Source organism: Buteo buteo, chromosome 10, assembly GCF_964188355.1.
Source record: "Buteo buteo chromosome 10, bButBut1.hap1.1, whole genome shotgun sequence".
Classification (NCBI taxonomy): Eukaryota; Metazoa; Chordata; class Aves; order Accipitriformes; family Accipitridae; genus Buteo; species Buteo buteo.
In genome coordinates this window covers 3470618-3496610 of record NC_134180.1, presented here as the reverse complement: position 1 = coordinate 3496610, position 25993 = coordinate 3470618, and the positions used below count along the sequence as shown (strand labels likewise).

Genomic DNA, 25993 nt, shown 5'->3' with positions numbered 1-25993 from the left:
GAAGGTGCCGAGGCGGTGGCGGGGGAGTCGCCTCCGGTAAACGGGCGTTTATTGGGGCCGCGGGGTACAGACCGCGGGCGGCCGCATGCATGGCCGCGGGGGGGGGGGGGGGGCACCCGCCGCCCCCCACCCTATTTACAGCCTGTCACCCTCCCCCGGGGACCCGTCACCCCAGGGCCGGGCAGGGGTGGCACCGAAAGGGCACCCTTTGCCAGCAGAGAGTGGGTTCGGTGGGGACACCCCCCCCCCCAAGCCCCAGCGGTGCCCCCACACCCCGGCTGTGCTTTCCAGGAGGGGGGTACTGGGAGGGGGGGGTGGTGAATGACACCCCCCCCCCCAAGCTGGCACTGGGCAGGGGTTGACCCCAGGCCGGGGGGGCGTAAGTGTGTCCCGTCCCCAGATAACACACACATTTGGGGCCCCCCCCCACCCCCCTGCACCCCAAATATTCACCGTGTCCCACCACTGCAACCAACGCAGCCCTGTGGCACCCCCCGGCCGGGTGTCCCCAGGGTGCTGGCAGCACCCACAAGCCCCCCCCCAAGGGTTGCCTGGGTGCAGGTGACGGGACCGAGGGGCTGCGGGGTGGAGTGGGGGGGGGGTCACCTCGGCTGTGCCCGCGTCCGTGCGTCCATCCTGCTGCCTCCCAGGGATCCCCCTCCCAGGGGTGCCACCGTCCCTGGGTCCAGCCTGGGGAGGGGACGGGATGGACGGACACCCCCCCCCCCCTTTCCCAGGACGCAGGGCAAAGCAGCCGGAGCGCGGGGCACTGCCCCACACCAACCGGGGGGGGGACACCCCCAAACCCTATCTGGGGGCACCCAGGGGGTCCCTGTCCCCCCTCCACCCACGCAGCATCTCACCCCATGCCCGCAGCTCCTGCCCAGCCACCCCTCTCCCCGTCCCCAGGGAGCCCTGGGTGGGGGGTCCCCGTCGTTGTCCTGGGTGGGTGGGTGGGGGGGGGGGGGGAAACGACACGCGCGAGGTGGGACCCTATTTTCCCGAGGGAGTCCGCTCCATGCCGTAGCGCAGGAGGTGGTGGAGGTCCGTCAGCGCCCGTGGGGGCCCGGTGCCGGGTGCCCGCGGCGCGGTGCCGTGTCGCCCGTAACCGCCCGCCGGCGCCTCGCCGCTGTTGAACGTGTGGTTCCTCTTGAGGTGGGCGCCGGGGCGGCCCGTGCCATTGTTGGCGTTGAAGTTCAGCTGCTCGGGGTGCCAGGGTGGCCCCTCGGTAAAGTCTCTCCCCTCCCCGCCGGGTGCCGAAACCACCCGTCGGCGATCGGGGCTGGGGTGCGGCGTGCCGGCGAAGTCGCCGTAGGAGCTGCGGGGTGGGCGGCGGGTGCCGGCGGGTGGGTGTTGACGGGTGCGGGGACCCTCCTGGGTGTCCCGACCCCAATGCCCGTCACCCGAGGAGTCGCTGAGTTCGGCCTCCAGCTCCTGATCCACCAGGATGGCGTGGCAGGAGAGAGGGATACCGCGAGCCGGGCGGCCGGAGCCGGCGTGCAGCCGACCGGCGCCGGCGGCGGTAGTGCCGGATCCACCGGGGTCCCGCAAAGCGGCGTTGATGATGTTATGACTCTGCTCCCAGGTGCAGTTTTGGAGGGCGCCGGGGCAGCGTTTCTGCTGCAACGGGGTCTGCTCCGGCGTGGGCAGGACCCCCGAATCCAAGTCGTGTTGGGTGACCTTCCCCAACTCCTTGGGCCAACCGTTGGGCATGAGCGGGGCCAGCAAGGCGCCGGGTTGCCCGCCGCGCGCCCGCCGCTCGCCCAGCCGGCTGACGCTCACCACCGACTCGCTGTGCGCCAGGATGGTCTCCTTGTCCTTGCGACGCGCCAGCTCCTTGCGGTCCCGGTGGCCGATGAACCAGCAGACGCTGAAGCCGGAGATGACGGCGCCGATGACGAAGGCGGCTACGGAGGAGATCACCAACAGGTTCACCGATACCAGTCCGTCCGGCTCATCCACGAAGCTCTCCGTCACCAGCCCTGGGGGACGGCGGAGGGGGCGAGACGTCAGGGGACGGCCACGGTGGGGACGTGGCGGTGCCGCCGCCGCGTCCCCGAGCCCCGTCCCTGCCCCACGCTCACCCTCGCATTCGCCCAGGTGGGATGTGCTGCCGCCGGCGATGTCCTGCTCGAAGGCCACCCTGGGGGGGTGCAAATATGGGGAGGGGGGGGTGTCAGCTGGTCCCTAATAGCCTGGCCGAGGGCTCCCAGCTTGCTTCGGAAAGCAATGAGTTTGCCGGGTCTCAGCGGTAGGGGGGGTTGCAGGAGCCGATGGTCTCTGGGGAGCCCCTGGGACCCCGCTGCGTCCCCCCCCCCCGTCCCCAGGCCTGGCAGCGTTACCTGGGGCTGGGCTCCAGGAAGATGCAGGATCCCTCCGGCGTCCAGCCGCAGTACGGGTCCCGGCTCCCGAGGCAGTTCCTGGCAGGGAGCGGAGATGTCAGGATCGGCCCCGACACGGCGAGGATGACACCCCGGCCCCCACGAGGGACCCTGGCCCCGCACCACGCCGTGCCTCAGTTTCCCCTGGCCATGCTCCCAGCCACGCTGAGTCCCTCCCAGCCGGATCCCGGCGCAGGGCAAATTCCTGGGATGTGAAGGTAACCCTTCCCTGCTCCTCGCGTGCCCTCCCCCACCGCAGCGAGCCCTGCCCACCCCGGGGAGCGGCTGAGACCGGCGCACTCACTTCATGCAGCCCGAGTGCTGCTGGCAGCGAGCCACTGGCACCCTGGCCACGCACGGGGGGAAGGCCAGCAGCAGGGACCCCGCCGCCTTGTCCAGCTCCAGCCCCAGGAGCCGCCGCTCGTCCTCTGTGTCCCGACCACACCTGGGGACAGGGCAGAGATCAGCGTGACCCCGGCCCTGGTCCACGCCTGCCCGCCATGGAGGCAGCCCCAGCCTAGGCTGGTCCAGAGGAGGGCATCTCACCCGTTCCTCCCACCCCTTGCATCCCTCTGACCCACCCTCTCCAACCATCCATCCATCTCACCCATCCACTCATCCCCAACCGCCTCATTCATCCTCCCCTGTCACCTTGCAACCATCGATCCCTCCCTAAACATCTCATCCACCCACCCACCCATCAATCCAACCACCCCCATCCATCCAGCTCTCCAACCACTCACCCACCCACCCACCCATCCAACTACTCATCCATCCATCCATCCATCAACCCATCCAACCACCCACCCAACAATCCAATCACCCACCCACCTATGCACCCATCCAACCACTCACCCATTCATCCATCCATCAATCCAACCACACATCCATCCATCCATCCACCCAACAATCCAATCACCCACCTATGCACCCGTCCAACCACTCACCCATTCATCCATCCATCAGTCCAACTACGCATCCATCCATCCATCCATCCACCCAACCATCCAATCTCCCACCACACCTATGCACCCATCCGACCACTCACCCATTCACCCATCCATCAATCCAACCACACATCCATCCATCCATCCACCCAACTGTCCAATCACCCACCCACCCACCTATGCACCCATCTGACCACTTATCCAACCATCCACCCATCCACCCATCCACCCATCCATCCATCCACCCATCCATCCATCCAACCATCCACCCAACCATCCAATCGCCCACCCACCCACCCAACCATCCACACATCTGACCACCCCCACCCACCCACCCGGTCACCCACTCCTCCCCTCTCCTCCCTCCCACCACCCCAGCACCCACCTCCCGGGGTGGTAGGTCTCAAATTCCTCCAGGAAGACGCTCTGGCTGCCAGGGGCGGTGGGCACGGGGCTGGTGCTGGCATTGGGCTGGATGAGGAACTTGAGGACGGTGCCCGTGCTGGAGCCGAGGAAGACCACGGTGTGGTTGCCCCACGGCCCCGCTGCATTGTCCACCACGATCTTGCGGAGCTGGTACCTGCGTGGTGTGAACAGAGCAGGCGTTGGGGCGTGCGGGAGCCTGTGTGTCCCCAGGGAGGGGGAAACTGAGGCAGGGTGAGGGGCTGGGACCCCCCCCCCTCCCAGGGATGGACAGAGCAGGGAGTCCCCAAGCAGCGTGAGGGGCCGTGCAGATCCCAAATGGAAACTAGTCCAGATCCTGGCCAGGACCCATCCCAGGTCCCAGCCAGACCCATCCCAGATCCCAGCCAGGGTCCTGCCCACATCCTGCCTGGACCCAGCCTGGATTCCACCCAGATCCCACCTGGGACCCAGCTCAGATCCCACTAAGGAACCAGCCCAGATCCCCCCGATCCCTCGGCAGGATCCCAGCTGGTCCCCAGCCCCACGTGCCCATCCCCAGCCTCGTGTCCCTGTCCCCAGTCCCACGTGCGCAGCCCCAGCCCCACGGCCCCGTCCCCAGCCCCACGGCCCCGTCCCCAGCCCCGCGCGTACCCCGGCTGCCCTGCCGGCGGGAGGCTACAGCCCGAGAGCGCCGCTTGATTAATTCTCCATCAAGCAGCAATTAAGGCAGATTTAATTAGGACGAAACAATCTTGACTGCAAAGTTTATGAGATTTATCAGGTCTCCCAGTGCTCCCTCGGTGCTGGCACACACGTGCAAGGGTGGCCCAAGAAGGTCTGTCCAGCACCCCCCAGCACCCTCCTGGGGCCGCATCCTGCCCCGGGGCACTCACCGGCTCATGGTGCGGAGGATCCAAGGCACGTTGCCCAGGGACGGCACCGCCTCGTCCATCAGCGGGTGCGTCTTGACGAAGTTGAGGATCTCGTCGGGGAAGGTGCTGGAGGAGTTGTAGCGCATCCCCGGGGACGCGCAGCACCCGGGCCTGCGGCCGCGCCACGGCTCAGCGTCCCCGCGGCCGTGCTGGCCCTGACCCCAGCCCTGTCCCCAGCCCAGCTGGTACTGGCCATGGCTGTCACTGTTCCTGTCCCCGGTCCCCATCATCATCCCCACCACCCTCCCGGCAGGTACCAGCCCTGATCACTCCTGTCCTCCTCCCTGTCCCCGTCCTGTCCCTGTCCCCATGCCTGACCCTATACCCACTCCCATTGCTCTCCCTTTAGGTACCAGCCCTGTCCCTGTCCCCATCCCAATCCCCGTGCCCCTTCCCGCCGGTCCCAGCCTGGCTGTCCCCATCCCTGTCCCCGCGGCGCGTCACTCACCGAGGCTTCGGCACCATGTCCTCGGGCACAGGCGTCCAGATGGACTCGGGCGATTTCTGCTCCCGGAAACGTCCCTCGAAGACGGCAGCCACTTGGGTCATGTCGAAGGCGCAGACGGCCGAGCCGGGGATGCTGGGGGGATGCGGGCACAGGGTGAACACCTCAACCCATCCTCCCACGCCCCCCACGTCCCCCACGGTCACTGGGGCGCGCAGAAGGGTCCCAGCCCAGCCCTGGGGGTCTCAGCAGGGCACAAGAGGCTCCGACCTGTTGGCAGGCGTGGAGAAGACGGCCAGCACCACGGGGCGCCCGTCCAGTTCCAGGATGTCCGTCACGGCTTGGATGACGTTGAAGTAGAAATGTGAGTCGCCTGGCACGGAGCAGTTGAGCCGGGCCTTGAGGAAGGAGGTCCACTGCTTCTCCAGCACCCGCTGCGAGCCCCCCATGTCGTTCTTACACACCCGGGCCACCCGGGACACCACCACCTGTGGATTGGACACCCATCGTCACCTGGTACCCAACCCCGATGACCATCCCCTTGTCCCTGTCCCCACCCCAGGTGTCTCAGGCCACCGCGGGGATGTCTCCCACCTTCTCAAGGTAGTTGAACTCCATGGCGATCTCCCGGAAGAAGAAGTAGACGTGGCTCCTCCATTCCACGGCGTGCACGAAGTAGGGCTCTGCGGGGACAGTGGCAGGGTCAGGGATGTCCCAGGATGGCGTGAAAGGGGACGCGTGCCACGTCTCGGCACGGCACACGGCGGGCACCGCGCCCCGGGGGAGGCACCTTTGAACCATTTGGAGTCGTGTTTGACGGTGCGGAGGGTCGGGCTGTCCCCCAGGCTGCGGTAGATGACGGCATCGATGGCCAGGAAATCCGTCACCGTGGCGGTGAAGAGCATCCCCCCTGCGTGGGAGAGGGGCGTCAGCCGGGCGCGGGGCAGGGGGCGGCGGGCAGAGCGCCCGGCACGGTGCCGGCACTGACCTGTGAAGAGGGCCACGTTGGCGTGCTTGGGGTCGTAGGGACACCGGGCCATGCCGCTGATGTTGTCCCCGATGGGCTCCAGCGTGTCCATCTATAACGGGTGAGACGGGGCCGTGAGCGATGCCACGCAGGCACCGGGGTCCGGGCTGTCTCGGCGGCGCGGGTGGGAGCATCCCCTGCCCGCAGAGCCGGTCACCCAGACACAGAGGGGGTGACACGAGGGGTCCCGGGTGTCCCTGTCCCGGCGGGGTGTGGGTGACTCACGCTGTAGTTGGCGCAGACGGGGTTGAAGGCGTTGGTGCCGCAGACGAAGAGCAGGCTCTCGTTCCGCACCAGCAGCACCTTGACGAAGTTACGGCACTCTGCCTGCGCCGGCGAGAGGGGACCGTCACCCCTCGGCACCTGCAGCCCCCCCAGCCCACCCCTGGGTGCTCCCACTCAGGCCCCCATCGCTGCGAGGGTCTGGTTTGGGGGGTGTTTTCACCCCAAAGTGGCATTTATGGGTCCTGGAAATTGGATTTCTGGCAGCTGCTGGGCTGTGCCTGCTCTGATCCACAGGCCCGAAATAATTAATTACAAACCCAATTATCCAAGCGGCCAATAAATCACAGAGACGCAACCGCTGGCAGGGAGCGGGGAGACGGACGGTGACACCGGGGGGGACACACACGGGGTGGCTTTGTCCAAGTGACATTGGGTGCAGGAGGGTGCTCGGTCCCCACCGGGGGGTGAGTCTCACGGGGTGCAGACCCCCCCACCCCAAAACCAACCTCTTGTTTCCCCTTCATCCGGCAGATGCTGATGTCGTGCTGGTTCGAGCGCCACGTCAGCTTCTGGTGGAGGGGGGAGAAAACCCAGTGTGGGGCTGGGAAGAAGCCAGCAGCCCCCCCCCCGTGTATCCCCCCCGGTACCCGGGGGCTCAGCACTTACCCGGTGGTACCGCATCTCGCCGGCACCGGTGGGCTCCAGGCTCACGCGGTAGACGTTGTCCCTGGGGAGGGGGACACGGGTGTCACCACCCTGCAGGACTCCCGGCTGTGATGCTCGAGGGCAACCCCGGGGACGTGCCCCCCCACCGAGGCATGTTGGGGGGGCTGTGGGATCCACCACCACCCCCTTGGGGAGATGTGGGGTGCTGGGGTGGGTGATGAGCATCACTGGGGCAGGGACAGCCCCGCCGGAGCCCCCCGGGATACCCCCTGGCAGATTTTGGGGTGTCCCAGGACAGGTAGTGGGGTCCCTCCCCAGCAAAAAGGGTTGGGGTGGGTGTCAGGTGCCCACCCCCCCAGGGAGGGGGAGGCTTTGGGGTGCCACGTTTCGGACCTGTCTCCGATGAAGAGCGTCCGGTTGACCTTGAGGATGCGCTGGATGTTGAGGCGTTGGGTCCCCCCACCCTCGGGGCCGGCCGGGCGGCTCGTCCCGTGGCCCACGAAGACGGCGTAGTGCTTCACATCTGGGGGGGACACACAAGAGGGGGGGGGGTCACACGCTGCCAGGGCATCCCCACCCACCCCAGCTCCCCCAAAGCACCCCAAAACCCCTGCCCATGGGTGCCCCCCTCCTGCCTTCCCCCCAAAGCACCCCAAAACCCCATTCCCCCTCCGTGCCGAGCCATGTCCCTCCTTGCACATCTGATGCAGCACCCTGACCCCCCCCCCAGCACCCCCCACACCCCCGGGTGGGCACTCACAGTCCTCGGGGGCCACGGCGATGGGGCCAGGCTCCTCGGGGAAGGTGCCATGGGCCGTCCTCTCCGCCGCGAGCAGGAGCAGCAGGACGAGGGGGACGCGGGGGGGTGGCCCCATGGTGTCCCCCGGCATGGGTGGGCACCCACCACACCTGTGGGCACGGGGAGAGGTGGGAGGGGGGGGGCAGCACCCACCCGGACCCCTTGGGTTCCCTCCCCATCGCGTGCCACTGACTCCCCCACCCCAGTAGCACCCGCAATCCAAACCCATCACTGGTGCTGGGGTCCGGGGGGGGGGTCTCGGGGAGGGTGGGGGGGGGGCTGAAGGCGCCGGCGCTGGGCCGGTGCCAGCGGCGAGGGGCCGGTAAGGGACGCGGCTGGGATTGGCGATAGGGAAGCGAATCCTTCCCCGGCTGAAGAATTTCAAATATGCTGGGAAAAGCGGCCCCCCCCCGTGCCCCCGCCGAGTCACCCCCAGCGCCTGCGTGGCTCCGCGCTGGGGCTACTGGGCCCAAACTGGGCCTTTACTGGTGGCTCCCCAACGACAATCCGTGGGCGAACGAAGGGCTGGGGACATGGGGACGGGCTGGGGACATGGGGACGGAGGGGAAGCCAGCGAGACTTTCCCCCCCCCCATCCAAAAGGCCACGGGAATGGCTCGGCAAATCCCTGGGGACACTTCGGAGCGCCACGTGCCATGGCACCCTCCCAGCAAAACAGCCCCAATGCCACCGCTACCGTCCCCCCCACCGCGCCGGGCCACCGTCACCGTCCTGCCGTGGGGCAGTGGGGACGAGGGTAGGGCTGGGTAATTAGCAGCCAGGCGGGGATTTAATTGATTCTCAATTCCATGAGAGCGGGGAGCGGGTCCGATCGAACCGTCGCCCTCCTGCCGCCGCGTCCCCCGCGGGGAGCGAGGACGGGTGACATCGCGTGGGGCTGGGGTGGGGTGGGGGGGGTCACGGCGCCAGTGGGGACACTCGACCCCGTTCCTTCTGCGGTGTCGCCGGTCCCGGTAAGATCCGGCACTGTCCCCATCCCGGTCCCCTTTTTGGTGTCACAGCCTCCGGGGACACCTGACCCCGACCCCGCGGTGTCACAGCCCCCCCCCCCCCGGGTAGGATCTGACCCCAATAGGACCTGACCCTGGTGTCACAGCCCCTGGGGACAACCGACCTCGTCCCCACGGTGTCGTGGACCCCAGGGACACCCGACCCAGTCCCCTCAGTGTCACAGCAGCCCCCAAGGGACACCCGGTCCAAGCCGGCAACGCCGGCGGCACAACCACGGCGAACTCCAAAAGCGAGCCGGAGGGTTGGCCGAGGAGTGGGATAGGGGGGATTTTTCCCCAAATTAGAGGAAAATGAGCTGTTTCTGGCACAGGGAGCTACCGGTTTGTCACCCGCGGCACGCCGACACCGGCCCGGCTGCACCGGTAGGTGCAGCCGGGCCGGTGTCGGCGTGCCGCGGGTGACAAACCGGCCAGGATGGACTCCATCCCCTGGGGAACCAGCCTGGAAATTCCTATTTTTTAATCTATTTTTTGTGCTTGGGCTGTTTTATAAAAGCCATTAACAATTTAATTGCTATAATTAAAGTCTCAGAGGCTTTTACCACCCGACCTGAATTAGGGGGCTCCCCCAAACCATCCCTCCCTCCCCAACTTTCCCTTTAGGGGCTGTTGGGGGCTCCTCGCCCAGCCTCGTTACCCAAACGAGCCATTCCGCTTGGGTAATGATGTCCCCACGCCGTAACTCCCCTCAACCCCAGCATCATCCAAAAATCACCAAATTTAAGCATCCCTGTGGGGTCCCCAGGTGCCGGAGCAGGGGGGGGGTGTCCCCAAAAAGCAGCCTGAAGGAAGGGCTGAGCGTATATCAGCCACCTGAGAATCCACCCACGCCGGGTGGGATTTGGGGCGCGGGGAGGTCGTGTCACAGCCTTGGGCCCCCGTAACCCCAAGCTGGGGGGTCTGGTGTCACCGTGTCCCCCCCCCCCCAAGCCTGAGTGGTGACAGCGGGCGGGCGCGGGGTAACCGGAGCCTCCGGCACCATAAATGCCTGCGATTGTGCGGGCAAAGAAAAGGCAGCGAAAGCAGCGGGGAGGAGGGGGCTGTCGGGGAGGGGGGCACGGCGGGGAGATGGGTGACAAACAGGGACCCATTCACAGCGGTGGCGGAGGAGAGGGGACGGTCACCGTGCGTGTCCCCCCAACGTGGTTGTGGGGAAACTGAGGCAGCGGGTGGGGATAGGGCAGCTGTGCCTGGTGGTCTTGGGGGGGGGGGGGCTGGGGGTCTCCAGCTTGGATGTCTGTGACACAGAGCGGCTGAACAGCCTCGGGTATGTCCCTTGTCCTTGTCCCTGCTGCAGCCCCCTGCTCCGTGCCTCAGTTTCCCCATTTGAAAGCGCGCTCAGCCTTCACCCGCTGCGCAGAAGGCTTTGGGGGGGGGGGCGGGGCAGTCGCACACCCTGTCCTCCCCCCCCCCAGCATCTCCCTGACCCTCAACACAGGGGTGATGGGGAGAAAGGGGGAGGCAGCCCCTCAGTTTGGCCCCCCCCACGCCATAATTTCCAGCGGCTGATAAAGGGGGACTGCAGTGATCCCCAAGCGCAGTGGGGTCCCTGTGACCCCAAAGAAGGGGCTGCCAGCCTCCCCTATTCCCACCCCACCCCCCCCCCCCAGGGATTTGAGCCCTTCACCGTGGTGTCTGGGCACGGCTCCCACCCCCCCAGCACCCCACTCTGCCCACCTGAGCTCCGCCGGCCGCCTCCGCCGCTGGCCCTATGGCACTGCCACCGCTGTCCCCCACCGCTCAGAGGGGGGGTCCCGCACGCCTGGGTCCCATAGCTGGGGGTGGGTCATCCCCCCGCCCCAGGATCCCCCAACGGCACTGGGGGCTCCGGCGTCCCAAAACCGGCTCAGCTGTCACGTACACCCCCCCAGGGACCCCCAAGGGAGGGGGGTCTGCGCCCCCCACCCGCGCCAGGTGGGAAGGTAGGGCTGATGTCACCGTAACCGGAGCCATCACCCCCCCCGGCAGCTGTCACCGCAGCCGGGGACCCGGGGGGGGCCACCCATAGGACACCCCAAGCGGCATCGCGGCGTCCCCCTCCAAAAGCGTCGAGCAGGCACGAGCCCACCGGTGACACCCTGGTGACACCCCCACACAAGCCACGGTGGGGACAGAGGGACCGCGGTGTGTCGTCCCCCCCAATCTCACCGGCCATCGCCGCAGCCGGAGCTGATCCCGGCTCGGCTCATTCCCATGGGATCCCAGATTCCATCCGCGCCGGCTCAGCCTCAGACATAAACCCATTAGAAAGGCACTGGGAAATGGGGGGGGGGGGCACTGGGAAACAGGGGACACGCACTGGGAAATGGGGGTGGCACACACCAGCCCTGAAATTCCTTAAAATACAACCTTTTGGGGGAATAATGGCAGCGGCGGCCCAGCACGACCAGCCAGCGGCCTCTAATTAATCAGAGTTCGTTAGCAGGGATCTGACGAGGGGCGCGTTATTCAACCCCCCCATACGGAGTGACGGTATTATCTCAATATCTCAATCCCTTCCCTTTTCATAGGGCTAATGCCGGATTTTATTTGCTGTTTGGGGTAATTTCCTTTAGAAAGTACCCAGCGCCAATAAGCAATCTGCAATTAGATATGCTAATGAGGCTTTTATAAGCAGCATTAAGGAAAATGCCCCCCCCTCCTACTTCCCAGCCCCCCGAAACGCGGCTCCTGGTCCCCAGAGCATCCCTTGCTCGTCGGGGTCGCATGGGGGGGGGCACCCCCCTTCCGATTGCCATAGAGGGGCTTTGGGGGTCACCAGCAGTAGCCCCCCCCTCCCTGAAATTCCCATGGGGACCCCCCCCCCCCAAACAACCAACCCAGCTGCTGCTGCCGCCGGGGCTTGTTGGGGGGGGGGGGGGGCTCAGTCTCCAACCCACCGCCCCCCCCGGGTTTCCGTTCCGGGGCCGGTTCAGATGGCAGAGCCAGGAAGCAGCTGTCCCCACAACGGAGCAAATGTCACCCCGGCCACCTGGCACCGCGGGCTGGCCCTGGCCCTGTCCCCTGCCATGTGTGTGTCCCCCCCCCTCCTTTTGCCAAGCAGCACTTTTTGGGGGGGGGGGGGTGTCTGCAGGCAGTGAGGACCCCCAGAGCTGAGGATGGAGGAGACCCCAGCATCAGTGGGGTCCCCATGTGGGTGACGGGGACAGGGGGCCACCGGCGTGGTGGCTTTTTTTTTGGGGGGGGGGGACACATGACACACACACACACAGCACCCACCATTTACCTTGGCGCTTCCGCGGCCCCGCCGGCGGCTCAAATGTCCCCCCCGGGCCTCCCGCTCCGGTTACCGGCTCCGCTTACAGCTGCCGTTTATAGCCCCCATCCCTGTCCCCATCCCTGTCCCCTCCCCATCGCCCACGACACCCCCCGAGTGGGGACCCAGGCGTCCGGGCTCTCTGGGACATCCTCAGGCACAAAAAGGGGGTCCGAGCCCCCGACACGGGGGCTGGGGATGGTGGGGACCCCCCACGGTCACTTTGGGTGGCTTTGTCCCCGCATCCGTCACCCGCTGCGGGTGCCCAGGGCTGAGACGAGCCGCTGGGCGCTGTCAGCACCTTCGATACCCACCGGGTGACACCCGTGGGTGCCCCCCCGGCATGTCCCTTCCACCACGCCAGGGAGGTGCTGGTGGCCGGCCAGAGCCGCATGGTAATTTGCATATTAAATACATACTCATCTGTGTATTAAGGACGGTTTCCCATCGAAGAGGCATCACGCCTCGCACCAAAATAAACCCCATCGAGGGGAGAGCGCGGGTGGCACGCAGGGGTGCTGTGTCCCCCCCCCCCAATTCACAGCCCTTGTCCCCTGTCCCCCCAGGGCACACGGATCCTCCTGTCCTGCTGGTCCCCCCAAGGCACTTGTCCTTACAGACACCCCCCAATGTCCCTCCTGTCCCCCCCGTCACCCTCCTTGTCCCCAAGGGCACTCATTCCCTTGTCCCCAAATTCACCCCCCCCATCCTCCCTGCTCACCTATGCCACCCCAGGGGCTCTGCACCCTCACCGGGTCCCCTTGGGGTGCCAAGCCTCACCCCGGCATCCCATTTTGGCACCTGCATGGCCCCAGGGCCACCCCAGCCGTGGGTGGCCGCAGACAGGTCCCGCCAGCAGGAGCAGGTCCGCCCGCTCTGAGTTACCGCTTCTGGCCTCGTGCCTCAGTTTCCCCTCGGCGTGGGAAGGGGGAACCCCCTGCTCCCACCCCGAGCCTGGCTACCGCTCCCTGGAGCCCCCACCCAAAGTCCTGCCGGTCCCCTGGATCACACCTCCCCTGTGCACCCCAGGGTGCCCTGTCCCCAGGGAGCCCACATCCCCCAGGAACGCTGCCCGCAGGGAGCCCTGTCCCCAGGGAGACCCTAACCCTATGGAGCCCACGTCCCCTGGGTGCCCCATCCCCAGGGATCCTGGTCCCCAGGGTGTCCCCATCCCCATGGAGCCCAGGTCTCCTGGGTGCTCCATTCCCAGGGATCCCTGTCCCCAGGGTGTCCCCATCCCCATGGACCCCATGTCCCCAGCATGCCCCATCCCCAGGGATCCTGGTCCCCAGGGTGTTCCCATCCCCGTGGAGCCCATGTCCCCTGGGTGCTCCATCCCGAGGGATCCTGGTCCCCAGGGTGTCCCCATCCCCATGCACCCCATGTCCCCTGGATGTCCCAACCCTCGGGAGCCCCGTCCCCAGGATCCCCCCGTCCCCAAGATCCCCCCATCCCCAGGGTGCCCTGTCCCCAAGCAGGCAGGAGGACACATGGCTCCTGGTTCGACCCCAACAGCCAACAGGCAAACCCTGCTCCACATGGGAGACCCTACAATAACAAACCGGCATGTTTACACCCAGCTCCAAGCGGGAACCCTACCATAACGAACCAGGGCGCAGAGCCCCATCATGAACCGCATGGGAGGTTGCCGTACACACCCGCACTGCTCAGAAACAACCCCCCCAAAAAACCCCCCAAAACAACCCCAATCCTGAGAAAGCAACCCTACAATAACAAACCCACGGATTCCAGCAGCTGGGAAGAGCCAGCGGAGTCGGAGGAGGTGCCGGGGAGGCTGGGAGGGAGCGCTCAGCCCCTCAGCCTGCTCATTTTTTAAACCTTAATAAAGTTTAGTTGTTGGTTTTGGTGGGTTTATTTTCATTTCGGGCTCCCCCGCGTCCGGCCACGCTCAGCTGCTCTGCTCCGGCCGGGAAAATGGGGCTTTTAATTGCTCCGAGCTCAGGAGCTGGTGCCTCGAGTTCAGATTTCCACGCTTCAAAACACTTATTTGTAGTTAAATAAGATTAAATATCCGCTCGGTGAAACAGCGCGGAGAGGGGTGAGGGGTGCGGGCGAGCGCTGGGGGGGTGGCAGCCCCCCCTGGGGGGGGTCCCCACAGGTCCTGGCTGTGTCACCGTCCCCAGCATCCCGCTGTCCCCAAGGTGATGGTGGCCCTGGAGCTGCCACCCAGGGCTCCCACTCTGCGGACACCCTTCTCCCTCCTCCGAGCCACCCACCTCCTGGGGACACCGAGGGACGGGGACATCGGTGGGGACAGGAGCCACAGCCACCCCCCTGGCAAACCCGCTCCCGCCCGCCGGCAGATTCCGGCACGGTCGGTGTGCCAGGAGAGTGGGAAGCGGCTGCCGGTGCCAGGGCGTGGGCCACGGCACGTGAGCCCAGCCTTCGCCCGGTGGCCTCCTCCTCATCCTCCTCCTCCTCCTCCTCCTCCTCGCTGCGAGGCTGCAGGCTCACCCGTACGACCCCGCTCCATCCCGCTCGCTGTTTCGCAGACGCCGGCTTCAAAGGCTGCGGCGGTGGCACCCGCGCCACGTGCTGCCACGTCCCGTGACAGCCGGGGACGCGTGGGAGCTGCGTGGGGTGGCACCCACACACACCCCCCCCCCGCCACCGTGTGCCACCAGCACCCCGGCACGGGGGCACCCGGAGCCTCGACCGGGCTGTGGGACGCACGGGAGCCGAGTTGGCGTGGGTGCTGGCACTGCGGCGCTGCCGGGGTGTGGGATGGGATGCGGGGTGGGACGGGGGATGTGGGATGCCGGATGAGATGTGGGATGCAGGATGCGGAGTGGGATGCGGGACGCGGGGTGGGATGCGGGATGCGGGGTGGGATGCGGGATGCAGGATGTGGACGGGATGCAGGGTGGGACGCGGGACGCAGGGTGGGATGGGGGCTGGGATGCAGGCTGGGGCGCGGGATGCGGGATAGGGGACGGGACGCAGGCCAGGATACGGGACGCAGGCCAGGATACGGGACGCAGGCTGAGATGCGGGATGCTGGATGGGATGCAGGCTAGGATGCGGGATGCCAGCGGCAGCGCGGAACAAAGGGCCATTGTTCGCGGGCGCGCGCCCAGCGCCGCCGCCTCCGCGCTCAGCGCCTCGCCGGAAGGTCAGGTGTTTCCTCGCTGCCCTCGAAACAGCTCCTTGTTCTCCTGCCAGCACCGGCAAAGCCCGCTCGGCCACCGGTGGCCACCAGGCCGGCACAGCCCCGGTCCCTTCCCCGCCGTCACCGCGTGCTCCCGGCCACCGGCACCGCAAAGCTCACAGCAGGACCCGTGACAAAGGTGCCCGTCCCCTGGGTGGCCCTGCCAGATGTGCCGGGTGTCATATGTGTGCGGGTGTGTGCACATGGGGTGTCACACGTGTGCGAGGCGGGGTGCGTGTCGTGTGTCGTGTGCTGGCGCCGGTGTGTGCAGCGGGCGTCACGTGTGTGCACCAGCGGTCACGTGTGTGCAGGTGTCAGCATATGCGGCAGCCGGCACACGCGTGCAGGCGTGTGGGCACCGGGCGTCATGCGTGTGTGCCGGTGCGTGTGCACTGGGTGTCATCTGCGTGCAGGTATGTGTGGACCACGTGTCGTGTGCATGTAGGAGTTGGTGTGTGCACCAGCTGGGCACATGTATCTGGCACACGCGTGTGCCGGTGTGTGTGCACCAAGTGTCCCGTGTGCGCAGGCGTCAGCACGTACACTGGCTGTCACGCGTGTGCAGGTATTCGTGTGTGCACCGGCTGTCACGTGTGTGCAGGTGTCTGTACATGGGGCGTCACGCGTGTGCAGGTGTCTGTGCACGGGGTGTCATGCGTGTGCAGGTGTCTGTGCACGGGGTGTCACGCGTGTGAGGGGTGTGCAGGGACGCGTGTGCACAGGAGTGGTGCGCACGTCTGTGCACGCAGGGCTGGGGGGGGTGTGTGTGCGCATGTGCACGTGGGCCGTGCGCATGGGGCTGCTGTGCACGCGTGGGGGTACGCACACGTCTGCACACGCGTGTGCACGGGGCTGTCGTGCATGGAAGCAGCAGGGGCTGTGCAATGAACCCTAAGTGTGCACCCCAGTCAGAGCTGCGGGGAGGGCGGTGGGTGGGAGCTGAGCACCCCTGTACCGGGGAGGCCGCACAGCCCCTCCCCACCCAGGCGGGCAGGATCAGGCCCCGGGCCGTGCTCCCGGGCTATTCCCAGCGCTGACCTCACGCCGCGCCAGCTCCCTCCCCGAAAGGTGACATGAAGGATAGGGCGCAGCCGGTGCCGGGGCAGCTGCCGGGGTTATTTGCAGCTCCGCGCTCCCTACCTGCTGCGCTGAGCAGGATCCGGCCCCTCACGGGGCGAGAACGGATCCCGGTTCCCAGCCTCCCAAATTGCCTTCTTAACGCTTCCTAATTTCCCGGCGCTTTATCTCGACGTCCTCCGGCGGGAGATGATGGATGGGGTTGATAATAAAAGCCAGTTACGTTCCCACCGCCCAAACCGGAGCCGGATCCGGTTTCTCCGGGGGGGGCATGTGGGTGCTGCCGCCGTTGCCTCTTCCCATCCCACGCTCCTCCAGCACCTTGGATTTGGTTTTGGTGCTGGGACGGGGATGGCCGCCACCCCCCTGTCCCGGTCCCCAGCTACTGCAAAGCCACATGCCGTCTCCCGCTCCGTGCCTCAGTTTCCCCACCCGATGCCCGAGAGGCCCACGGGCATCCGCAGCCCCGTACCTCCCCGCCGAGGACGTGCCCGCAGCCGCCGCTCCCCCAGGGCCGCCGTGTCCGTCCCCCCCCCACCAAGATCCATCCGGCACCAAACGCGGCACCGAGCTCGGCCGCGGCGCTGCCGGGTTTGATGAGATTATCCCGGCGGGTGGGATTACACAGGGAAAAACCGGGGATTAGCCGACGCTGCCACGACCACGGCCGGCCTCGCCACCAGCGGGCCAAACTGGGCTGAACTGGGAGGAACTGGAACCGAGGTGTGACTGCCAAGCCCTGGGGCTGGGGTCCCCTGGGACCTCCTCTGGGGACCGGTGGCTTCACCAACCGCTCTTTAATTAACCGGCTGCCGGGAACTGTCACAAAGAGACGAGAGGGATCTTTTTTCCCCCTTTTTTTCTTTTTTTTTTTTTTTTAATTTGACAAAAGTGTAATTAAATAGGGAGTAAAATCCTGTTAGCACAAGGCAGCCCCACTGGGATCTCCTCCGCGCCAGACGATCACTCTTCCTCTCCCTCCCGCCTTCGCGAAGGGAATCGAAACCTCCATCACCCCTTTTGGGAGACGCAACCGAAACCCGACAGTCCCTGGGGACGAGCCGGGGGGGGTCCCCAGGGCCACCGGGTCCCCTCCGCGGTGGGGCTCGGCGCTGCCGGGGATACGGCAGCATCCTTTTGGGTACCACGCTCCGGCAGCCACCTCCATCACCCTCCTGGGGATGGAGGGATGGGAAGAAGAGACCCAAGTGCCCCCCCCCAGGACGCAGCACCCATGATGCCGACGGCGATCGGGTGATGCCGGCGGCGGTCGGGCGCAAACAGGCTAAGCAGGCGCAGCAGCGCAGCCCAGATGGAGCCAGGCTTGCTCTTGGTTTTCTTTACTACTATTTATGTTGCCGAACACACGCCGGATGCCACTGCACCAGCACCGCCACAAAACCATCCTGCCCGGGCCGGTGGCAACCCGATCGCCGGGCACAGCGAGAGATACCGGCATGGGAAAAGCCACCGGTCCGCGCCCGGTAGGAAAACCTCACCGAAGGCAACACCGGGAAATAGATACGGCTGGAGCGGTCCCGGCGCAGGAGATGCACCGAGGGGCCGGCGCAGCTCAACCCACTGAAAAATTAAATCGCATCCAAACTGGCAGGTTTAATTAAAAATATTCGAGCTTGTCTAAGGATACAAACTGCATCCGGCACTGCAGCAGGGATCTGCATCCAGCTCCGGTACCCGGCGAGCATCGCGCTGGCATGGGCCTCGTGGCCGGGCTGAGCCCCCCCCGCCAGCACCGGTACGGTAGAGCTGGTGGGAAGGGAAGAGCCCTCCCAGGAGCCACTGGTTTAACTGGGAGCCAAACCATCACGCGAAGAGCAAGCTGCAAGGGATGCCGGCTCCGAGGGGGCGTGCGAGGGGGACGGTGACACCCAGCCTGGCACGTCACCACCTTGCCCCGTGACTTTGGGCTCCTGGCAGGGCTCGGAGGGCTGCAAAGCCACCAAAAACCCTCCTGGTTTTGGGAAAGCATCCAGGGGGGCAGCTGTGCCACGGGGAGCGGCACACCCGCGCGCCTGCACGCGCGTCCACGAGCGGGCAAGGCCACCGCTGCGGTCACCGGGCAGCGCAGCCCGGTTTGCCGGTGGTTTTGCCGCTGCCGGGAGTTGAATTTAGTGATTTGCCTTTGTTTATGGGAACGGCAGCGAAAATACCTTGGGAAGCGGCTCTTGGGGTGGGGGGGGGGTGGGGGGGAAAGGAGCCGCCTCCCCCGCAGCCGAAACACCGGCGGCACCGTCGCCGCTGGCGGGGGCTGAGCTGCCCCCCAGCATCCTCAGAACCTGACCCCCCCCCTCCGGGACCATCTCCATCCCCCCCCAAACACAAAACCTCCCCACCGCAGCCACGTGCCCCGGTGACAGCGATGACCCAATTCCCGTGTCACCCCTGGGACGCCGCGAAAGGGCCGTCTCGGCGGGGGCCGGCGAAGCATCGCTGCCCATGCTCAGCACCTCAGCACCCACCTGGATCCGGCCCCCAGCACCCAGCGGGGGACACGCACCTGCAAACATCACCCCATGGCTCGGTGAAGTGGCGGGGGGGGGGGATGACAGGGACACGGGGACATCACGCTGCCAGGGCCTTGGCACCCAGGGCCGGATCCTGCACCGGCCGGCTGTGCGCAGAGCTGGGAGCTGCCCTCTAGTGTCACCAGTTCAGGCCCTAAATTGTGGCTAAAATTGCCCAGTGGGGGGGGGGGGGACACGGGACAGAAGGGCCCCCTCCAAGCCAATGCACCCCTTCTCCACGGTCGTCTCAGCAGGACGGGGGGCTCAGCCATCCCCCCCCCCCCCAGTTCATCCCCAGAGCAGGATCTGGCCCCGCTGGGGCCAACCTGGCCCCAAAGAGATTGGGGACCCGATGGGGGGGGACAGCGGTGTCACCATTGTCCCCACCTCTCCCAGGTGCTGGGGACAAGCAGAGGTGGGTGTCCCCAAGGTGGGGTCACTCAGCAAATGTCCCCCCCCGCCCCAGGTCCCCAGAGTGGGTGGAGGGGTTGGGTGCAGCACCCAATACTGGGGGGGGGGGCTCCCCTCTGCACCCCCCACAGCTCACGCCCTCTTTTGGCAGAGGGGAAACTGAGGCACGGCGGGAGGCAGCGCTCACCCAAGGTCACCCCGAGCTGATGGCAAAGCCCCCTGCCCCCCCCCTCCTCTGGGGGGTCCTCAGCCCCCCAAAAACCCCCTGCACAGGGATGGGGCTCCCCACTCCCTCCTGCCCCATGGAGGGGTCCGGAGGGGCCAGCTGGGGCAGGCGGGGTCTGGGGGGGGGCCCCAGCCCCCCAACTGCTCTGGGTTATGTGGGAGCGATGGAGGTCAGGCCTGGGGGGGGGCCAGGGTGGGGGGGTCGGGCTCAGGGGGTGCCCAGGGCACCCTGCAAGGAGGGTGATAGGGCAGGATTCAGGTCAGGCTCAGCACCCCCCCCCCCATGTTATTTTAGGCTTACCCCCCCCCCAGCAAACCTGCAGACGGTGAGATGGTGCTGAGCCCCAAAAGGGGGGGACGGAGCCCCCCCAGCCCCACAGACGCTGCCTGCACGGGGCTCCCCGGCCCTGCCCTAATGCCGGGGGGGTGCCAACCCCCCCCCATGCAGGAGGGGGTGCCCCACTTCTACCAGGTGTCGCCCCCCCCCCCCATCCCTTGTCCCCACCAAGTTACAGCTCCAGCGAAATGGAGCGAGGCACGCCCCCCCCCCCCCAATTTGTGGGCGCTCTGCTCCCCCCAGCCCTGCCAGGTTATTTGGGGGGGGGGGGGCCCTACCACCAACCCCCCCAGGCTGAGCCCTCACCACTCCCCACTGCCCTTTCGGGGGCTGCATTGGCCGGGCCCCCCCATTTCAGCCCCTCCACCCCCCCCCCAGCCCAGCAGAAGCTGCACAGGGTGGGGGGGCACACACCAGCCCCCCTCTTTTCCTGTCCCCCCCCCCCCAAAAAAAAAACCCCAAAAAGCCCTGGCTGCTTCCCAAAGAAACGGCGGAGGCAAAACGGAGCCCGAAGAAGCAGGGATCCCCCCCCCCCCCATCTCCATCCTCCCAGTTCGGGGGGGGCCGCCCCCCCCCCCAGCCCATCACGCCCATCACCGTGTCCCGGGGCTGGGGGGGGAGGTCGGGGTGCCGGCCCGGGGTGCTGATGGGTGGGATGGGGGCGTGGGAGGGGATGGGGGGGGTGGGACTGGGTGCTGGGGGGATGGGGTGGGGGGGGGGGGGTCGGGTGCGGGACTGAGGGGATGGGGGGGGCGTCAAGGGTGCGGGGGGGGGGTGCTGGGGAAGACCAGGGTGCTGGGGGGGGGGACACACACGACACAGACACACACCAGGGTGCTGGGGGGGGGGGCAGGATGAGGGTGCTGGGGGGGGGGGGCAGGATGAGGGTGCCGAGACGGTCTTCGGGGTGCAGGATGAGGGTGCCGGGGTGGGCTGGGGTGGGGGTGCCCAGGGTGCCGAAGGGGACTGGGGGAGGGGGGGGGATAGGATTGGGGTGCCAGGGCCGGGGGGGGGTGGGGGGGGGGGCAGGAGGGGTGGGGATGGGGCTGCAGGTGCTGAAAGAGGGGGGGGGGGCGCGGTGCAGGGAGGGGGGGGGGCAGAAGGGTGGGAACTGGGGGTGCCGAGGGGATAAAGGGGGTGTGGGGGGGGGGGGCCGGGGGGGGCCCCTCCAGCCCGTGACCCTTCAAGGTTCCGCCCGCTCCGCCCGGAGGAGCCGCTAACAAAAGCGCCGCTTCCCAATGCAGCAGCCGGCGGGAGGAGGAGGAGGAGGAGGGTGGGGGGGGGTGTCTAAGGGGGGGGGGCACCCCTTTTTTCCTCCCATCCCCCCGCAGAGAAGACAACCGATAAGGACGGGAGGGGGGGGGGGGGACGAGACACCCACCGGGGAGGGGGCACCGGCCGCGTTCTTACCTCGCCGTCCCGGGTTGAGAAGGGTGGTGGGGGGGTGGTAGGTGGAGGGGGGGTCGGGGTAGGGTTGGGGGGGGGGGGGGGTGTCGGGTCAGGGCGCACCTGCGCCCACCGGCAGCCTCGGTTGGGGCCCGGCCCCGCTCCTGCTCCGCGCCGCCGCGGCGGGAGGCGCCGGGGCACCGGAGCCCGGGCGGGGCGGGGCCGCGGGGAAAGGGGAGGGAGGGAGGAACGGGGGAGGGATGGCGGCGGAGAGAAGGGGGGGGGGAGAAGGAGAAGGAGAAGGAGAAGAAGAAGAAGAAGAAGGAGCCGTTGCCGTTACCGGCGGTCGGGCCCGGCCCGGTGGCTGCGGCTGCACCGGGGAGAACGGGGCTGGAGGAACCGCCGCCCTGCCCCCCCCCACGCCCCGGGGAGGCTTCGGTATCCCCCCGCCCCATCGGTAATACCCCCCCCCCACACACACACACTTTTGCCTCGGCAACCCCCCCGGCAAAAGGGTATTCCCCCTCCTCTTTGACTAGGGGGGCTGGAGCCCACCCCTGCCCCCCCCCCGTCCCCTGCCTCAGTTTCCCCCCCCCCCAGCCCTGGCACGGAGAGGTGGTGGGACCCCCGGGCAAGGGGGCTAACCCCCCCTTTTGTTGCCGAGCTCGTCCCTGTCCCCCTGCCTCAGTTTCTCCCTGTAAAAGCCCCCCCCCCCCCCTCCTTCCCCTCCCTGGCAGTGCAGATGTAACACAACCATGCCCCCAGCCCCCTGCCTCAGTTTCCCCTTGCACAAGGGTTTTTTTCCCCCCCACCCACTTCCCCTCCTGGCACCACCAGCCAGCGTGACACCCTCAGCCCCCCCCACCTCAGTTTCCCCTTGCACAAGGGGTTTTTCCCACCCACTTCCCCTCCTGGCACCGCCATCCAGCGTGACACCCTCAGCACCCCCCCTGCCTCAGTTTCCCCTCGCACCGAGGGTTCAGAGCTGCTCTGTGCCCCCCCACCCCGGGTGCTGCCCGACCGCAGCGAGGGGAGGCCGAACCTCCCTACCCCAGGGTGCAGGGGATGCCAGGATGGGTGGGTGGGTGGGTGCCAGGGCGTGGGGGGGGGGGGGCACACCAGGGTCTGGGGCTGACACACAGGGTGGGGGCCCAGCGCAGCAGGAGAAGGTGCTTTGCTTTTACTGCTTCAGTGCTTCGCCACCGTCCCCCCCCCCCCGCCATCTGCTTCCCCAGCCTGTTTTAGCTGAACTTTCCCCAAAAAAACCCAAATCAGGGTAGTCGGAAATAAACCATCTCCCCCCCCCACCCGTTCCCCAGCCCAGGCAGATGCTCGGGATGGGAAATCTCAGCTCAGCCCCCCCAGGGTGCTGGGGTGTGTCGCAGGCGATGCAACCAACCTCCAGGATCGGTGTCACAGCTCCGCAGCCGCTTGGGTTTCCAGAGAATCAAAGCAGGGATCCCGCAGAACTGCCAGGGCTGCCTGCTTCGGTGTCATCAGTGCACCGAGTTGTGGCCAGTGCTCAGCCTGCCCTGGCAAGCAGGAGGTTTCTCACGCCGTCAGTGATTCACCTCTTCCTGCTTCTCCTTCGGTCCCTCCCGGTCCCCGGGGCGGGGAAGGGGACAGCCACACCCGGGGGGGGGACACACACACTGGGTTACTCGTGCAGGAAGGGGGGGGGTCTCCAGGGGAAGGAAACCGCTGCCGTGACTCAGCGCCTGAGTCACCGTCCCCAGGGGGACACCGAGGGGACACCGCCGAGCCCCTTGACCTATTCACACACCCTCGGCCCTCAGCTCCCCACGCCGGCCAAACTCCGGCTAATTAAGCCCAATTAACACTCCTCTGAATTAATTCCTCCCCAATTCCCATGCTTCCTCCAAGCATCGCCAAGATGCTTTTCGCTGAACATCACCAACATCCAATGGCACCCTAATATCCCTCGGCACCCTGACATCCCGTGGCCGTGATGCTCCCAGGAATCCTCCCGGGTAGGGATTTTGGCCGGCGGGCTGGAAAACCGCAGCTCGGGGACGGCTATTCTCGTCCGCAGCCTCTCTATCGAGATTTATACCCGGGCTGTGGGGTTTATTTGACCTTTCGGAAATAGAGCGAGTCGCGGAGGAGCTAATTGGCTCGCCGTAAATCCCGCAGCCACACGTGTGATGAGCGGTGCCGTTCTCTGCTGCGGAGCGCCAAAGATCCGGGGTGGGGGGGGGGGGGGACGAGGTTGACCCCTCGCTTGCGTGCGCCCCGCCGGCCTCGTGCATGCTGAGCACGCGGAGCAGCGCGGGGCGTGAGCCGTGGCCCCCAGGCCTGTCCCGGCACGCCTGCCGCGGCCGGCACCGCACGGCACGAGTTCCCATGCCATCAACCCCCCCCCCGCCCGGCCCCCCCAAGCCCTGCTGGGGGCCCAGGCAGGGGTTTTGGGGAGCGATGTCTTCACAGCAGCCCCTATCCTCGCTGGTGGACCCCCCCCCCCCCAGATCAGGATCAGGATCAGGCACCCAGCTCTGGTCCTGCCATAAAACCTCCCCTGCGCCCGCTTCCAGCCCTGCCCTAAGCAGTGAGCTTAACCCCGGCTAATTGCCTGGCTCCTAATTAGCTGCTGCTCGCTGCCTGCCTGCGCCTGCAGGAAGGCCCTGCCTTGCCCGCTAGCCCTCTTAATGGGATGAACTGGGCAAACTGGGAATCGTGCGGTATCCTCCTAGGCTGAGCCCATCCTCTCCCCGTAGGCGGGTGGCCGCAGCACCCAGCGCTGGGTGCTGGTCTGGGGATGCGCCGGACACGGTGTCACCCAAGGGTTGGGCTGTGACATGACGGAGACTGGGAAAATAAATAAAAGCCGGAATAGGAGAGAGGCAGATAGAAGGGGGAGATAATTCCCAACAAATTGTTCCCTTAATTCCGCCTTATCCGGGCCCAGATCTCCCGGCGTTTCCTTGCGCCTGGATCGGCATCTGGCTGCTGAGATAGGGAGCAGGGTGGGGGGGTCAGCCCCGCACCCATGGAATGGGTGCTGCTCCGGAGGGGTGGCTTCCATCTGCCCTTGCGATCGCCTGGCCCCCCCCCCGGGTGGGTGCTGCTGGGGTGGGACCTGGGAGTGGGGTGTGGAGGAGCGTGGGGACCCGTGGGTGCTGCGCGCGGAGTGAGGCAGGGAGGGTCCCAGCGCTGAGGGCGTCGTGGCTGGGAAGGTGGGGAAACTGAGGCACGGGGCGGGGGGGAGACCCAGTGATGCCAGCAAGGTGATGGGGGGAGACTGTGGTGTGCATGCGTGTGCGCGCACACGCGTGTGTGCAGATGTGCCTGCATCTGCGTGCATACATATATATGTGCGCAAGCACGGATGCATGTGGCTACGCCCGCGTGCGCGCGTCGGCGTGTGCCCGCGCCCACGTGCGCACACGCGCGTGCACGCGTGTGCTCGCGCGCCCGGGAGCGCGTCTCTCCCCGTCCCTTCCAGCTGCAGCCGAGGCCGCTGGGGCGGGTGCCCGGTGCTGGCTCGCTGCCCCTGGGTTCCGCGGCGCTGGGTGCCGACGGCGAGGCCGCGTTGGCATCCCGGGCGGGCAGGCTGCCCGCGCACAGGCCTGCCTTTCAGGCACCCCGCGCCGTGCCAATGCCGCCCACCTGGGCCGGGAGCTGGGCACCGAACCACAGAGCCGCCTTTGTGCCGCCGGGTGGGCGTGCGTGGGGTCGTGCACGCGTGTGCGCGCGTGTGCGCGAGCCCGCACGAGCGTCCCTGCGTTCGCTCCGCTGGGAGTATTGCGATCGCTCCCCAAACCTTCCCAGCTGGCACCGGCCCCCCCCTTGCCCCAAAATACACCGCCGGGTCTCCGGCACCTGCCGCCGGCCGTGGCTGTGCCCGGCCCTTCCCCAGCACGCCGTGGCGCTCGGGGAGGAAGAGTGGTAATTAAGTTAATTTGCACATGCAAATCATCCTCAGTTTGAATCTGTTAATTTTATAATTTGATGTTTAATGTACATATTTGCTGTGTTTTCCCAGCCAGAAACCCAACATTTTCTGGGTGCTAATGATGGGGGCTGTGCTCCGGGGGCGGGGGAGAAGGACCCCACGGTTACACAGATGCTGATGATGCACCAGAGACTAATTACCACCGGTAACGGGAGCACCCTGTGATGTGGGTGCCCAGCGAGGCTGGGAGAAGGAGCTCACCCAGCACCCAGCCGGGCTCTGCCTTCTCCCCGCAGCCCTCACCCGCCCGGCGTGGCAGCAGCCGGGGCCGTGCCGCAAACCGGCAATTTGAGTTGGGTTTTAAATATTTACAAATCACTACCTGTCGGTGAGGCTGATGCCGTCAGGGAGAAGGCGATGAGCTGCTGGGCACGGCTGCTGCTGGTGCGAGGCAGGGAGCTGCCTCGTACGCATGGGGCAGGCCCCAAAAATGCCTGAATTTGCCCCATTCTGGACGCAGCACATGTCTTTTCCATCCCTCCTGCCGGGGAGGTGTTTTGGGATGTGGGTGGTAGTGAGCTGAGACCTGGTAACTCGTGTCAGCCCCCTGCCAGCCTCCGAGGGATGGAGGGACGCGCCGGCCACCGGAGGGTCCCCATCCTGCAAGGCCACCGGCGGCATTCGCAGCAGCACCCGGCATCCCGGGGAGCCCAGCACCCACCGTCAGCACCTCAAACTGCAGGGCCCACGGCGGACACGCCGTCCTCACCCCTTCCCGAGGCAGCCCTGAGAGCTCTGCCGGCTCGTCCTCATCCCCGAAAGTCCTGCCTGAAGATG

At 66.9% G+C, this 25993-nt stretch overlaps 1 protein-coding gene across 4 annotated transcripts; it reads right to left on the bottom strand.

Annotated features, from left to right (window-relative positions):
* Positions 1-23: 23 nt before the first annotated feature.
* SEMA6B (semaphorin 6B) lies at positions 24-22764 on the bottom strand. Of its 4 annotated transcripts, none has more exons than XM_075038033.1 (17): positions 22643-22764; positions 7789-7937; positions 7422-7551; positions 7029-7089; positions 6869-6931; positions 6363-6464; positions 6099-6189; positions 5901-6020; positions 5705-5793; positions 5381-5598; positions 5114-5245; positions 4627-4776; positions 3714-3908; positions 2686-2826; positions 2343-2420; positions 2085-2143; positions 24-1982 (listed from the first exon to the last, which is right to left on the bottom strand). In XM_075038033.1, the coding sequence occupies exons 2-17, from the start codon at positions 7916-7918 to the stop codon at positions 994-996; spliced, it is 2748 nt and encodes a 915-aa protein (XP_074894134.1). In that variant the 5' UTR covers positions 7919-7937; positions 22643-22764; the 3' UTR covers positions 24-993. The 4 variants fall into 4 exon arrangements, with proteins under 4 accessions (XP_074894134.1, XP_074894133.1, XP_074894135.1 ...); XM_075038032.1 differs by lacking the exon at positions 22643-22764 and adding an exon at positions 21268-21353; XM_075038034.1 differs by lacking the exon at positions 22643-22764 and adding an exon at positions 12084-12105.
* Between the last annotated feature and the right edge of the window lie 3229 nt (positions 22765-25993).

What these genes read in the sequence shown, in the direction of transcription:
- SEMA6B (XM_075038033.1), bottom strand. Translation starts at nt 7,918, where the DNA reads ATGCCGGGGGACACCATGGGGCCACCCCCCCGCGTCCCCCTCGTCCTG. An exon ending in CAACGTGGCCCTCTTCACAG is followed by an intron (nt 6,021 to 6,098) that starts GTCAGTGCCGGC and finishes TCTCCCACGCAG; the next exon opens with GGGGGATGCTCTTCACCGCC. An exon ending in CGACTCCAAATGGTTCAAAG is followed by an intron (nt 5,794 to 5,900) that starts GTGCCTCCCCCG and finishes CTGTCCCCGCAG; the next exon opens with AGCCCTACTTCGTGCACGCC.